Source organism: Urocampus carinirostris, chromosome 16 (genome assembly GCF_059441175.1).
Source record: "Urocampus carinirostris isolate Australia breed hairy pipefish chromosome 16, RoL_Ucar_1.0, whole genome shotgun sequence".
Taxonomy (NCBI): Eukaryota; Metazoa; Chordata; class Actinopteri; order Syngnathiformes; family Syngnathidae; genus Urocampus; species Urocampus carinirostris.
In genome coordinates, this window is record NC_142364.1 from 19954434 (window position 1) to 19968268 (window position 13835).

Here is a 13835-nt window from a genome sequence, read left to right on the forward strand (position 1 = left end):
ACAAGATGGAGGATGCAATAAGGGGGCCAGGTGAAATACACGCTCTGCTCATCTTACACCCCCTTGTGTTCATTTTGCTTTATGCGCCTATGAGCCACCACCATGATTTCAGTCATTGTTTTTTTATAGTTCTAAATTCGGTTTATATGGAAGTATTGAAGCTTATTGCTTACACCTTAATCGTACTAAATTATACCGTATGTAGAGCTAAGCCTTTACAAAGTTAAAATTTACTGTGCAATAGGACCACTAGATGTCGCTGTACTGCGACGTGCCATCGAAAATGAGTGCTACTAAGCTCAAGGAGAAATACAAAATACGGAGAATCAAAGTGACCAAACCGCTATATTTTTCCTCATTTAAGTCTCTGCCTTTCACAAGGTTTTTGTGTTTTTGGGTTACCCTGAGCAGCACAATAGTGGACATCACATCAGCGCCCTCTGTGTGAGCTTCAGGTAATGTAAAACACTGTATTTTCCAGAATATAAGGCCAACCTAAAATCCCCAAATGGCCAGGAATTTGAAAGTGCGCCTTATATACTGGAAAATATGGTGGGTGAAATTGGAAATGCACAGTTATAATTAAATGATACTCAATAGAGTAACTGTTCTGCCTTTGAGAAACAAAGTGTTCTTCGAGTGGTTAACATGTGTGATCATGCTTGCTTCATTCCAACCAATGATGAATGGGTTTTTCATAATAACCAAAATGCAACATTAGGATTTTTTTTGTCCTTATTTGATGAAAAGCTCTTAAAAAATTGACAGCGCCCGGAAAATAGGACTTTTTTTGTAAATTGTGTATGTTTAATCAAATAGATATTTGTTTATCCATCGTTTGTGCCAGTGTGAGGTCACTGTTCTGCCTTTGAGACACAGAGTGGTCTTACATATTTGTTATTGCAATATCCGTTGCAGCCTGGTCATCCTGGAAGGGGGATTAGCTCATTAGCGCTCCCTTCTCAAGGTTTCTTCATTTTGCTCATGTTGAGACTTTTGAGTTTTTCCTTGCCCTCATGTAGGTTTTAGATCATGGGATGGTGTAATAGTTTGCAATAATCTGTGCAGCCCTTTGAGACTCCTTATGATTAAGCGCTATACAAATAAAGTGAGGACAGGAGAGTAACCATTCATAAATGAATGAATTAATTTTAGTCGCGAAAACGGGTGTCATAATGTTAATTTACGTTTTAATATATTTTAATTCAAATGTATTTATTCGGTTTTTATGTAACCCTAGTTCTTACTGTAGTTTTAATTCCATGTGCCTTATACTATAATCCACTTTTATGATAGTTCATTTATTTTTGCTTATTCAAAATATATATATTTTTTACATTAATAAAAAGTCCCTTTAACTGTCCTAATGCAGCAGAGAAGTTTTCAGTTTTATCATTATGTTAAATGGGATTAGTGTTGCTTTCCTAAGTTTCAGGCTTTGTACACCTTTTTGTTGTCCAAATTTAAGCACTTTTAACGCACTTTCAAAGCCAAATATCAAACGTCTCCAGTACACAGCATTTTGGTCTCTTCACCTGTTCTATTGGGCGAGACGAGTAGCGGGTATGATAATATCATACAAACTGATGCCAAGTGTCATTAATCACGAGGGAGGGAAGGAGAAATGCAATGGCAAAGCGAAACCACCAGCGTAGGATGGAACGGCGTCTCCTCTGAGCAAACATGATTTAGTTTACTTCAATTATTGCGTGGTCTATTGAGCCGGACTGCCGGGAAACACAGCAACAATTTCAAGCATTTACAAGCCGCGCACTCAAAACTAATTCAAAGTCAAGCGTTTTCAGAGATTTCAAAAACAGAATGTGCCTTGTTGTGTTTTAACAAGTATTTAGCTATTATGTCGTCACTCGGTACATACCACATAAAAACTACCTTTTCTTTTCTTTTTCCATTTCTGAGTTTAGCCTGGTCCAATATTATCATGCCTGCCCTGCCAAGATCTGAAAACAAAGAAAAGTGTGACAAAATATACCAGGACTGTATGAAAATGTATAGTACAGTGGAACCTCGGTTTTCGAACGCCTCTCTGTTCTAACAAATCGGTGTTCGACCAAAAATTTCGAGAAATTCTTGCTTTGCTGTTCGGTTAAAAATTCGGAGTTCGAACGCCGATAATGCGTGAGTGCGTACGCTAGAGTGCGATGCTGAGCGGCGTACGGGTGTAGATCGTGAAGATCGCCCCCACCCCTCGTGACCAACTGTTATCACGTGCGCACTTGCCTCTTCTTGCTTTCGCTTTTAATATCGGTGAACGGAGTGTTTTAGCCCCTAACTATGCCTCCAAAGAAGGTCGGTGCAAGCAGGACAGGTGAAAAACAAAAAGTTGTTCGTACAACTGTTGCCTTTAAGAAAGACATAATAGCTAAATATGAAAGAGGTGTGCGAGTTTCCGATCTTGCTAGGGGGAATACGGCATGCGCCTTCTGCTGACCACCACAAAGGTAAGAAATCCTATTCATAATTATTTTCTTCATTTTTTTTTTTTTACACGTTCGCGTCAGAGTAATCTTTCGTACGGAAGATTACGATAACGCGAACGTACGATTAGCCTGGGTTAGCTTTATGATTCGAGGTAAACATTCCGGGTGTTGAAACGGAGCCCCCTTTCCAATAAAGCGCAAGCCACTTGTGGTGCTAAATGACTTGTAAACGACCTGATTTTTTTATTTTTACACGTTCACGTTCATAAGATTACGATAACGCGAACGTACGATTAGCTTCATGTTTACGTTAAACATTCGTGGTAAACATTCAGGGTGTTGGAACGGATTAAAACGATTTACATTATTTTTAATGGGAAAAATGATTTTGGTGATTGAACAAATCGGTTTTCGAACAGGGTTCCGGAACGGATTATGGTCGAGAACCGAGGTTCCACTGTAGTTGTAATGGACCAAAACACAGAAAATACTCAGAACAATTAAAACGTATCCAGTTTAATTTTCAGCAGATGAATATGTACACGTCTATCATTTACTTTCAGGCAGCGATCGAAGCAAATACTGACATAGTATTCTGTCAAGGTGAGCTCCAGCATCGACAAACAAATTGAATTTAAAATTCTCGCAATTTTGTTCCACATACAATATGATGTCATTGGTCCGTGCGTTTAATCATTTTATCTGGAAAATAAAATACTAAGTGTTCTCTTATAGGTCGATATAAGAAATACAATCAGCAGTTCTCATTGTCGCTTAAGAAGGGGAGGGGTAGCAGCCGAAAGGAAGAGAACCAAAAACGATGCAAACGTACAATAAAAATATACATATCCTCAAAAAGAATGGACACTCGCGGTAGGGTGGAATTAATATTTACACTTTCTAAAATATATATTTAGATTATATTTGGCCTTTTATTGCTGGTGTCGGCAGACTATCCTGATATGTTCTTTTCATCTTGAAGGCATTCCAGGACGTAGTGGATAACCCTGTAACAGAAGATGTACTGGTCCTGAAAACGAGACAGAAAATGCAACAAGTGGCTATGAGTTGTTTTGCACAAGGTCTGTACTTAAACAGGTACATTTTGTCTAAAAGAAAAAAAATGTCCCCCGAAAATAAATTATAAATAAAAAAATCCCAATGTTTGGGTCAAATTCCCTAAAGAACCCTTCCCATAACAGAGTCATTATCCATCCATCCGTCCATTATCTGCACCGATTATCCTCAGTAGGGCCGAGGGGCAGAGTCATTATATAATAACTAAATTGCTGGTAATTAACCAATCCAGTTAAAAAGGAGGAGGATGTCCTGCAAGAGATGTCTGCAAAAAATGGTTGCTTCCTATTCAACCCCTCCCCAAATTGTGGTGTTTATTACCCCAAACCTATTGTCAAAACTCTTCAAAAGTTATTCAAGTAAAAAAACAAAACAAAAATTAAAATAATAAAGAGGTCCGTCTTATTTTTATTGTCATAATGAAGCTCTAAAATGGAATTGGATGAAATCTCCCCAAATTATGAAATTTTGTAAAAACCAGCAATTCAAAAACAAAGTCCTTCCTAAAAGCCAAAATATTTGAACATTTTATTCAAGAACTGAACTTCGATAAGGGTTCATATACACCTTTTTCATGGCAGTTGATAGCTTTTGTGTTTAAACCCTACAAACCAAATTAGGATTATGTTGGAAGAATAACCCAAACATTTTATTTAGAAAACTGCTAATAATTGACATTTTTCATACAGACCGGCACAGAAAATGGGATGTAATTGTTCCAAAGTAGTGGTAAGTTCCTCTTTTTACCCATTTTTTGTGTGTTTAGGGGGCATGTAAATATCTAATAAGCCAAGAAAAAAAACTAATGCGTTAAAGAAACTACCTCCGTCTGGACCATTCCCTTTCGTTGAAGTCTCATGTTCCGTACCACATCAGAAATATCAAACTGAGGAGGGAAAAACACCAGCATCAACATGGTTGTAAAAAGTAACCTAAATCGTGCATGTCTGCCCCGAAACTTTCTACTCACATCTGCATCTTTGCTGATGAGACCGAGGACAACGTCGATGCAAATGAGCGTCCCGGAGCGCCCGATGCCTGCACTGCAGTGTGTGATGATGGGGCCCGATCGGTGCACGTGCCTCATGTAAGAGATGAAGGTAAGCAGCTGCTCGGGCTGCGATGGTGTCCCGTGGTCGGGCCAGCCCGTGTAGTTGAGATGCGTCACCAGCTGCGTTTCCGCCGTCTGGACAATTTTCATTAAGACAGTGTTTTTCAACCGGTATGCCGTGAGACCTTGTCAAGGAACTATTCAGTGCTTCGAATAACTATTTGCCCCCTGAAAAACTAAACATTCTATTTTACACATTTTTGTAAGGGTAGGTTGTTTAAGCATTTCCAAAAGTGGCCATGTGAGGATGACCACTTTACTACACTAAAACGATTGCACATGTGTATTTTAGTTTGGCCAGGTTTTAAGAAATTGTGAAAGATTTGAAAGTGTTTGACTCCTCTTTCCAAGAATTAGGATTAATTCTTCTTTCTAGAATTGAAATCAATGATCGTTCACACTTTCGCATAAAAATGAATCGCGGCTTGCCTTGTACACGTTATTTTTGGCTCCGTTTTGAATACACCCCCGGTTATATCTCATGAAATAATGTTGGAAATTTCATTGGTCAACCAATGTGTCAATCATCATTCTATTTGGTTACTATCGGCTGAAAATATTCTGACCTATTGGAGGTTTTATCTGTTTTATCAAACAGGCCCATATAGGTTAATGTGGGCTGTGTACTATTGGCCGAGAAAGGTGTGAATCTAAAGAGGGCTAACTACCATATTGGGAATAATTTAGCGAGTCTGTTTATTTTCAAAGGGAAGTTTTGAAATGAAATGAACGAATTTTAAGAAGCAATGTCCGAGGAAGCAGAAATGTTTTAGGCAGAATCCTGTTTATCTGTCAGCATTATCGTGTGTTTTGTAATAATATTTTAGACTTAATGTCACAAAGCCATTTTTGCAGACATTCAAATAGGTTGATGATAGCCTGGGGACGTAATGGTGAGTTACGCCAGCCTTATAGTTTTTGGGTATCTTGTTTTAGACTGATAGTGATATTTCGCCAATGAGTATATCTTGAATCCCAAGAGTTTAACTTTTCAAATGATATGTGGCATGACATATTTTAATGACTGGTAACATTGTACAGAAACCCATTTGTTTATCAAAGGTCCAGCGACCCGCCGGCGGGTCGTCAGAACGAAAGGGGCTAAAGATGGGGGGCGTCGTTTCAGGTGTCTTTAAAAAGTAGAATATTATCTCTATTAAGTAGGAGTTAACCATGACCAACTGAGTAGGAAATAGGAAAGGGGAAGGGACAGGGTTGAGCTTTTTTTTAAAATTAGTGCAGCCTGAAAATGGTAAAAGTAAGAAGAGGCCCGTTTCAAATACAGTCCAAACCTAAGCCCCCCAAAAGAAGAAAAAACAAGAGTTTATTAGAACTTGAGAAATGAGCTGACTGAGGCTACTGCGATCATGACTTTTAAGCCAGGAGATGGTGGCATAAAGAAGAAAAGTTTTTTTAAGTTGTGGACACCACCTATAAACATTTCAAAGGACGTCAAGATTTGTTTATAAAAAGTGTGTATTAGCTCCAAAAAGTTTGGTAAACATTGCATTAGCCGGTAGCACTTCTTTGAACCTTGCGAATTTCGCTTTCTTACCGTCACATCTTTGACCTCCAAGAGTCGAATGACAAAGTGGTCCAGGTATTGGTCCTTGATCAGCTTGACCTGCAGGCGATCGTCCACCATCTCTGTGGTGCCTGGTGAGTCGGGCCAGTAGCGTTGGCACTTGACTTTGCCTCCTTCGATCTCCTGCGTCATCATGGCGACCACGTTGGATTTCTGCTCCCACACCATCTGCCAGAAGTCGCCCATTGTGGTAGGCAGAGGGCCTTGGCAGGCGATGTAGGCAAACTCCTCGTCCTTCACCCGCATCTTGATGTGGTTGGCGTTGATGTACCCGCCATTTGTGCTGAGGACCACTCGTGTGGTGTCGACTGCAAAAAAAAACAAGAAAAAACAAGCAAATAGTCTCTTTCATTAAAAAAATATGTTTTTTTTGTTCGTTATCTTAATTCTCCCTCTAAAACAGGAGTCGGGAATTTTTTTGAAAGCAACATATTTAGATCTATTTCTTGAGAGAGCCATACTATATAAAGACAAAATTCAGCGAAACCACCAAACCTGCTCCCCAGACGAAAGCTAATTTTTCAGTGCATTTTATTTTACTGTGTGATATAATAGCATTTGCTAAAACCTATTAAATAATAATAATAATAATGCCAGAGACTGTGTTCCATATCAACAAATATACCACTTTAAACTTGTCTCCCTCCCACGTTTACCATCAGATGGTTGAAGCTCATTTTGACCTTTTTTCCATAGATAATGGTTTAAAAAAAAGGTGCAATTAAAATCATTTTGTAAAAATGTCCCCCCCCCAAAAAAACAGCAAACGAAGAGTTCACAGACTAATTTCCATTCAGCGCAGTGGGCGCGTGTAAGAGAGGGGAGCGTGCTTTGTGTGCAGAGATCCGCCCACCCCTACTGCTCACCCAATCAAATTGTTCTTTGTGCTAAGCTGGCGTTTTGGTGTTTACAGTTTGTTCCGTGGGTTTTTATCCTACATTGGCTCAACAGTGAATATGCACGCTTTCATATAATGGATTCCTTAACGACGTGCAGCCAAAACTGGGTCTGACAGTGTGACACCATGACTGTAAACTGTCGTTGAGACTGTGCACTTTATATGCTGCACCAAAACTATTGGGTTAATTGAGATGCGTAGTAATTATAAGTATCAAACTCTACATTGCGCTTATCAAAATTGGAAAGCCTCATAAGGAATTTGCTCAAGCAGCATTTTATCTCCGAGTCATATGTGCTCATTAAGAGCCATAGGTTCCTGAACACTGTTCTAAAGTGTATATTGTGTTATGCTATTTGATCAATAATTAATCAGATAATGTTTATCGCAGACCACAATTTGAACCCTGAAAGCGACAGTAAAAGCACCGAATCCTACCCACCAGGTCAATAGAGCTGTAGATTACATAAAAAAAGGCTATGGGTCTCATCAAGCTAGTTTTAGTCACAGTACCAAAAAGCCATATTGATCAAATTCATACATAATTTTGGTTTTTTATCTTCAACCAAATTGGCTCGCTCAAATTTTGCAAAATTATCTTAACATTCTTTGTAACCCAGATTGGATAGTTTGGTTTAATGCCTCTCAAAATACCGATGTTTATGAACACCTATTTTAATTTTGTTTGAAATGATGCAGAAAGTCAAGACAAGATGTCTTGACTTTCTGCATCATTTTAAACAAAATGAACAGCCCTAAAAAAACAAACAATTACATTAATACAACTTGTTAACCACAAACACAATTTTGACACAATCTTGCATTTGAACTCACAAGGAACAATATTTTTATAGCGGTTCTTCCTCTTGTTCTCCTTCGTCTGGCCAATCAAGCAGTCATCCAGTGGTTGAAGAGTTTGAAGATTCTACAAAAAGTCATCTGAATGAGGATAGGAGCCTCATATGCCAACCAAATAACGTTTTTAAGAGGGTCTTACATCAAATTCCTGCTGGGGGACATTTTGGTCCAAAAGCCCTTTCATCATGCGTACAACTCCGTTGAGTTTGAGACCCGTGTACTGGCCGTCGGGGACTACCTCCACAAGTGGCAATGAGGTCAGTTCCTCCTTGGTGATGATCGGACGAGCTGCAGGTATGTATATAAATGAAAAATTTGTTCAGATTAGAACGCAGGAAAACAAAAATCTTGAGCATCGGTATCATTTTATTATATAACTTACAGGACTCTGGCAATTCATCACTTTCCCACGTGATAATGTCATCGTCCCCTGGCTGGCCAGCGCTCATTTGGAGATAACTTCCCATTCAGAATTAAAAGACAATGTTAAGAAAAAAAAAGGCTAAAATCCGTGGCTGCGCCCACTTTCCAAAGGCCAAATCTTACTTTTCATTGCCGGGAGCGTCTACGCTCTCCTCTGGCCATTCGACTTTACCTGAACTCTACAGAATAAAAAGAATACCAATTAGATATTTCGTTCAATTTTAAAACATTTTTCTCTTATTTTGATTCAGGGCTTTGAAGAGGACCTCAGGAGAGTCATCAGGTAAGGAAGAGCCGTCGTAGTCGGTGTCCTCGGAGAGTTCGCCACTGTGCTCCCTCTTGGGATGGGGAATACCTTCTTCGTAGTCGGTTGGTGGTAATGGTGGACAGCCAGATTTGGCAGACTTGTGGGGACTAGACTTGGTCTTCACCCCGCTGTCCTGACTGACATCTGAAAACAACATTGCTTGACTATAACTTTGTTTTTTAACCTTTTTTGAGCCAAAGCCCAATTTTCTATTTAAAAAATCTGAAGGTACACTGTTCCTTGAAATGTTTAAAAATCAATTCCCGACCCCAGTTTCAGTTGTTTATATTGTTTATTTATCCATCATCTATCAAACCATTTTCTGCACTGATTATCCTAAACAGGGCCATGGCTGTTTATAATTAATTTATCAATTTATGGTGTGAAAATTGACCGCATAAAGTTGTTTTTATTATTTGTTGTCCTCGTGACTGTGGAGGTAATACAGGTTATTCATTTTGGTTAACAATTTTGCTTTACTTTCATATTTTACTATATTTTTGACTTGTTTTTCAACGTTTACCATTTTTTGGTCTTGTTTTTGTAGAAAAATAACAAAATAATATTATATTGTGCAAAAACTGACAAAATCTGAAACACATTTGTTAAGTAGAACAAAAAAAAATCATCTTTTCTCTTCTCCTTTAAGTAAAACATAAAATATTAATACTTTGCAATATTATAACTTTGATCTATTCCATTTTTTTTTGTATTGACATCCTGAACAGCTTTATCAAACAAAATACTCTATTGAATATAATTCCCTGTACTATTTCACAAGCAGATATTCAAATATAAATAAAAAAGGTCAATCAAGGAATCTGCTGCCATCTACTGATATGGATGAATGTTAGTCACTGGAAGAAAGCAAATATACTGAACAATGGAATGCATTATTGCAAAAAATAAAAAATAAAAACAGCTTAATGCAGAACACCGAGAAGGTCTTACGGCACACTAATGTGGGCCGGCACATTGATTGAAAAAAACTCAACTATAGAACAAAACAGTCTCTGAAACAAAATGAAAAACTAAGAAAAAAAAAATACAAATGATGAGATTTTTCAAATGTGGAAACATATATTTTGGGGGAATTTGGGAAATAAATTCAAATAAATTAGTAACACTGGTACCTGCATTTCCATTGCACTTATCCGTGTTGATGGGCAGGTAGGCCAGGTAAGTGTTGGGGTTTTGATCAGGTGGCCTGGAAACCAACAGCCGCACCAAACCTTTAGCCTTGCGTATGGTGGTGACAGCTTTGGTGTGTGATACGCCCGTCATCAGCTCCTCGTTTACCTGCAAGCCCAAACAAAGTTAAACAAAGGCATATGTATTTTGTGATATCCAAAGTGATGTTCCAAGGCTCACTTTCAGCAACCTGTCGCCCACTTGCAACCTGCCAGAAGCCTCGGCGACGCCGCCTGCTGTGATGGACTTGACGAAGATGCCACTCTCGCCACCAATCACAGAGAAACCAAGACCTCCGGACACCGGTTTGTCCAGCTCCAGTTTGATCATTTCCTCCTATATGTTTAAATATAATCACAAATTGTACATCACGGACAAAAAAACATAAGGGTTGAGCCTACCTCCAAAGAAGATAGTGCTGTAAAAAAATCTGTCTCCAATGGATCTTCATCAGTGAGGAAACCTTGAAGGAAAGAAAACACTGGAAATTTGACTTTTATTTCATACACGTACACAAAAAATACTGACAGTTAAGGTCAAATGTCACACAAAAACACTACTGAGTGAAATGACCAGAGTTGCTGAGGCAGCAGTTTTCTTAAGTTAGCCACTAACAAGAAGTTACCCAAGGACTACTTCAGCTAAAAAAGGTTGATAACTTATTGTAAGCTCAGAGCTCCGCAAGTTATCACAAAGACATTTTACTAATGCTACCAGTAGTTGGTGACTAGCTCGTCATTGCTTAATCGTGGCATTGCCTGCTTACTAACTACTAATCAGCTAATTAAAAATGCATTGGCAAAATTTACACTGCTGATTACTGGCTAACCTATATCTATTGCACCTTTTGTTTTTATCACCCTAGTTTTTTATTTGCTGTCTGGTGCTAGTATTGTGATATAATCCTCAATTTCTAACATTATTCACACGGTAGCTTGTAATGGTCTTATTTGAATCACAGTTCACGTTTGGTTTAAGTATCTCTTAACTGTTTAAGTCGTCAGGGCACCACTAAAGACGCAACTCTGGAGAGCTCTCTCCATTGCCGACGGTTCCTGGCCCGAGGTTGGGTTTGGCAAAGTTGGCAACAGTCGCTTCTTTTTTGTTGTCGTCCCGGGTTTTTTTCTGTGTTCCTCTCCTTCTGCCCCTTGGACTGTGCCCTGAAGTATGATATTGGCTAAACCTAAACATCTTGCGACATGGCCATACCACTGCAGTTTTGTCTGTTCTTCTTAGGGTCCCGTGTGCCCTCTGATAGGTTTGCGCACTTTTACGTTTGCCATGTGTAGCTGATGTCTAAAAATTTCCTGTAGCATCGCATCTTCATGGCCTGGATTCTTTTCCGGCTTTGGTGCAAAAGACCATGTCTTGCAAGCATAGAGCAAGATGGAAGTAACCAGCTCTTGATCTTTGATTTTACTACAATGTACCTGCCTCTCCAGATGGGTTTATGTCGGCAAGCGTGGCTGTGGTTCAAGCTATCTTGGCCATGATTCCTAGTTCAGACCACTCTTCCGATATGACGACACCAATATATTTAAATTCAGGTGCATATTTGTACGCGTGTCCCTTTGTGCTAGTGTTATTTAATCTGGTTGTATTCATTTGTTGTACATTTTCCCATTTTTTTGTAACATTTTCACAAAGTTTGGCACATACCATTGATGCCAGATGATATATTTGAGCTGATGTTGCTATTCAGAGAAGACCCTTTTTTTACAGTGTATACAGGCTTGCCATCCCTATGAGTGAGAGAAAAAAAAGTAAAAATCAGAAGTAGATTGTATTCTTTAGTGGATATATTGGGCTACCTTGTGGCTTTAAGAGTAAGGTCACCGCAGGCAAGTTCCAAAAGCCTGATGTTCTCGCTGAGGGTGAGTTCCTGAGTGGGTGCGCCATTAATGTAATGGATGAGGTCTAAGGGTCTCAGTGTGCCTTCATCAAAAGCTGCTGATCCTGGAAGAATGTCTTTAACAAACACAAGCCCATACGGACTATCTCGACCACCGTCCAGCACTAGACCTGTGGGGAGGAAAAACAAATTATTTCTTTGATTTTTTTTTTTCAGGCTGCATTTACACCGTAGATCTTCTTACCAAGTGGTTTCACTGTGTCTCTAAAGCTGATGTCAGGTAGGAGATGGGCATCAATGTAAGGTCTTGGACCATCCAGCTCCCTACCCACCACCAACTCTACCAGCCGAGGTTCTGAACGCACGAGTTCCACCACTTCGGTGTGGCCCATGTGGCTTACATCTGTCTGGTTCACCTTTGAATAAAAAAACTAAATTATACAACTGGCTTCCGTTTAAAGTAAGACAGCAAATCACTAGACAGTTTTGCAATATTTCTTATCTCCATTGGATGAACATTGTGCTTCTCCTGCAAAAGTGATTTTATCACAGGAAGGCAGTATCAAATGCATATTGATCATGCATACATGTACATACATCACAATGTGTACATAATTTTAAAAAGGTTGTTCTAAAACTAAAAAGTACAGATGTGCATTTCCTTAGTCCACCATTATTTGCCAACATTTTGTAGCAGTTCACAAAGACTATAGTAAAACAACATATTTTTGCCATAGGCAAATATTTTATTTTAACTAGACAAGACAGATTCATTAATTCAAGTAACTGAATAAAAGTCAACATACAACTTTACCTTTATCATTCTGTCACCAGGCCTGAGCCGTCCATCACTTTTTGCGGGATCTTGGACAATGTCGTGGATGTAACAGCCATGATCTGGGCCTTTGGTGAGCGTAAAGCCGAGGCTGCCCTTTTCAGACTTCATCAGAGAGACTTTAAGCTCCACTTCCTGTCAAAGCAGAACCAACAGATGAAATCTCAAAACAATACGTCAAAAATGTGTATAGTGTCGTTAAGTGGCAGTATCCAGATGCCCCCTTTTATTTTCATACAGTTAATCATTTTTATAACCAGGTAAGCGATACATTCATTTTTATACAATTTTAAAAAGGACTATTGTAAAAAATACACTTTTAAAATGTACTTATAACAAATATTAATTGTGTATGTGAGCATATCCTGTACTATAGAGAAAATTTGGTAATATTTGCCTCTTACCGGGATTTCACCCATCTGCGTACCATTTGCGGGGATAGACATGTTTAAAGGCAGGGGCAGAGGGGGTGGAAGGGGATCTGGACTTGGAGCTTGTTGATAGGACTCATGATTCCTGTCCAAACAACAGGTTTTTAAGTATGACATTTTTCAAATTGACAAAACAATTCTGGAGAATACGCCTCAAATGGACAGATAAAACATTTTATTGGATGGGGAACCGTGTTTAAAAAGGAAGCCCGGTATTAGTGTTATCAAAGAACTTACCTCTTGCTTTGTTCCAGTCTGGCCATTGCCGTTTTTGGCGAGAAGAAAGCCGATTGGACGCTGTCGTCCAGGTTTTTGCTGTTGCTAAAAGATTCGAATCCTAGGCTGTTGCCGCTCGGCGTCTGGTAGATGCTGCGATCCCACGTCTGTCCAGATTGTTCCTGGGCATCAGGGCTGAAAGCCTGTTCCACCTCCTCGTCGCCGTCCGTGCTGTCGCTGTAGCTGTTGTGGCGCCCGGGGCTCTTGAGCTGCAGCCTGTCCAGGATTTCCTCAACACTGCCAGAGGACTTAAAACGCACCGTCCCCTGGACGTCTTCGGTGCTGTCACTGGACTTGCTTTGCAGTCTCTCGAGGACTTCTTCCACACTAGTCTGACTCCTACTGTCATCTTGCGAACGGCAAGATTTGGTCCTTATGAGGTTGGGCTTGGCTGGGGTGTGCAGCTCTTTACGGGGTGATGCGTTGGGTGTCTGAAAAGAAACCACACGGGTTTAAATACATTTAGGCATTTGATGATAATATCATAGTTTAATTATCAATCCATTTCCAATTCAGGCAAATTGCTTTTTTCCTCCTAGTATATGGCATG

The 13835-nt window shown here is 39.4% G+C and overlaps 1 protein-coding gene across 4 annotated transcripts in view; it reads right to left on the reverse strand.

Annotated features, from left to right (window-relative positions):
- Window positions 1-2941: 2941 nt before the first annotated feature.
- The window catches only part of ptpn13 (protein tyrosine phosphatase non-receptor type 13), a 57996-nt gene continuing 47102 nt past the window's right edge, over window positions 2942-13835 (reverse strand). For all 4 annotated transcript variants that reach the window (XM_088355873.1, XM_088355875.1, XM_088355874.1 and 1 more), the window contains 18 exons: window positions 13247-13716; window positions 12983-13094; window positions 12558-12713; window positions 11988-12159; window positions 11703-11913; window positions 11551-11633; window positions 10293-10354; window positions 10072-10227; window positions 9834-9999; window positions 8660-8844; window positions 8517-8572; window positions 8353-8429; window positions 8110-8258; window positions 7947-8037; window positions 6185-6522; window positions 4489-4704; window positions 4342-4404; window positions 2942-3471 (listed from right to left, as the gene is read on the reverse strand). In XM_088355873.1, the coding sequence (XP_088211999.1) occupies window positions 3394-3471; window positions 4342-4404; window positions 4489-4704; window positions 6185-6522; window positions 7947-8037; window positions 8110-8258; window positions 8353-8429; window positions 8517-8572; window positions 8660-8844; window positions 9834-9999; window positions 10072-10227; window positions 10293-10354; window positions 11551-11633; window positions 11703-11913; window positions 11988-12159; window positions 12558-12713; window positions 12983-13094; window positions 13247-13716 (2841 nt within the window). In that variant the 3' untranslated portion in view covers window positions 2942-3393. The remainder of the gene's footprint in view (window positions 3472-4341; window positions 4405-4488; window positions 4705-6184; window positions 6523-7946; window positions 8038-8109; window positions 8259-8352; window positions 8430-8516; window positions 8573-8659; window positions 8845-9833; window positions 10000-10071; window positions 10228-10292; window positions 10355-11550; window positions 11634-11702; window positions 11914-11987; window positions 12160-12557; window positions 12714-12982; window positions 13095-13246; window positions 13717-13835) is intronic.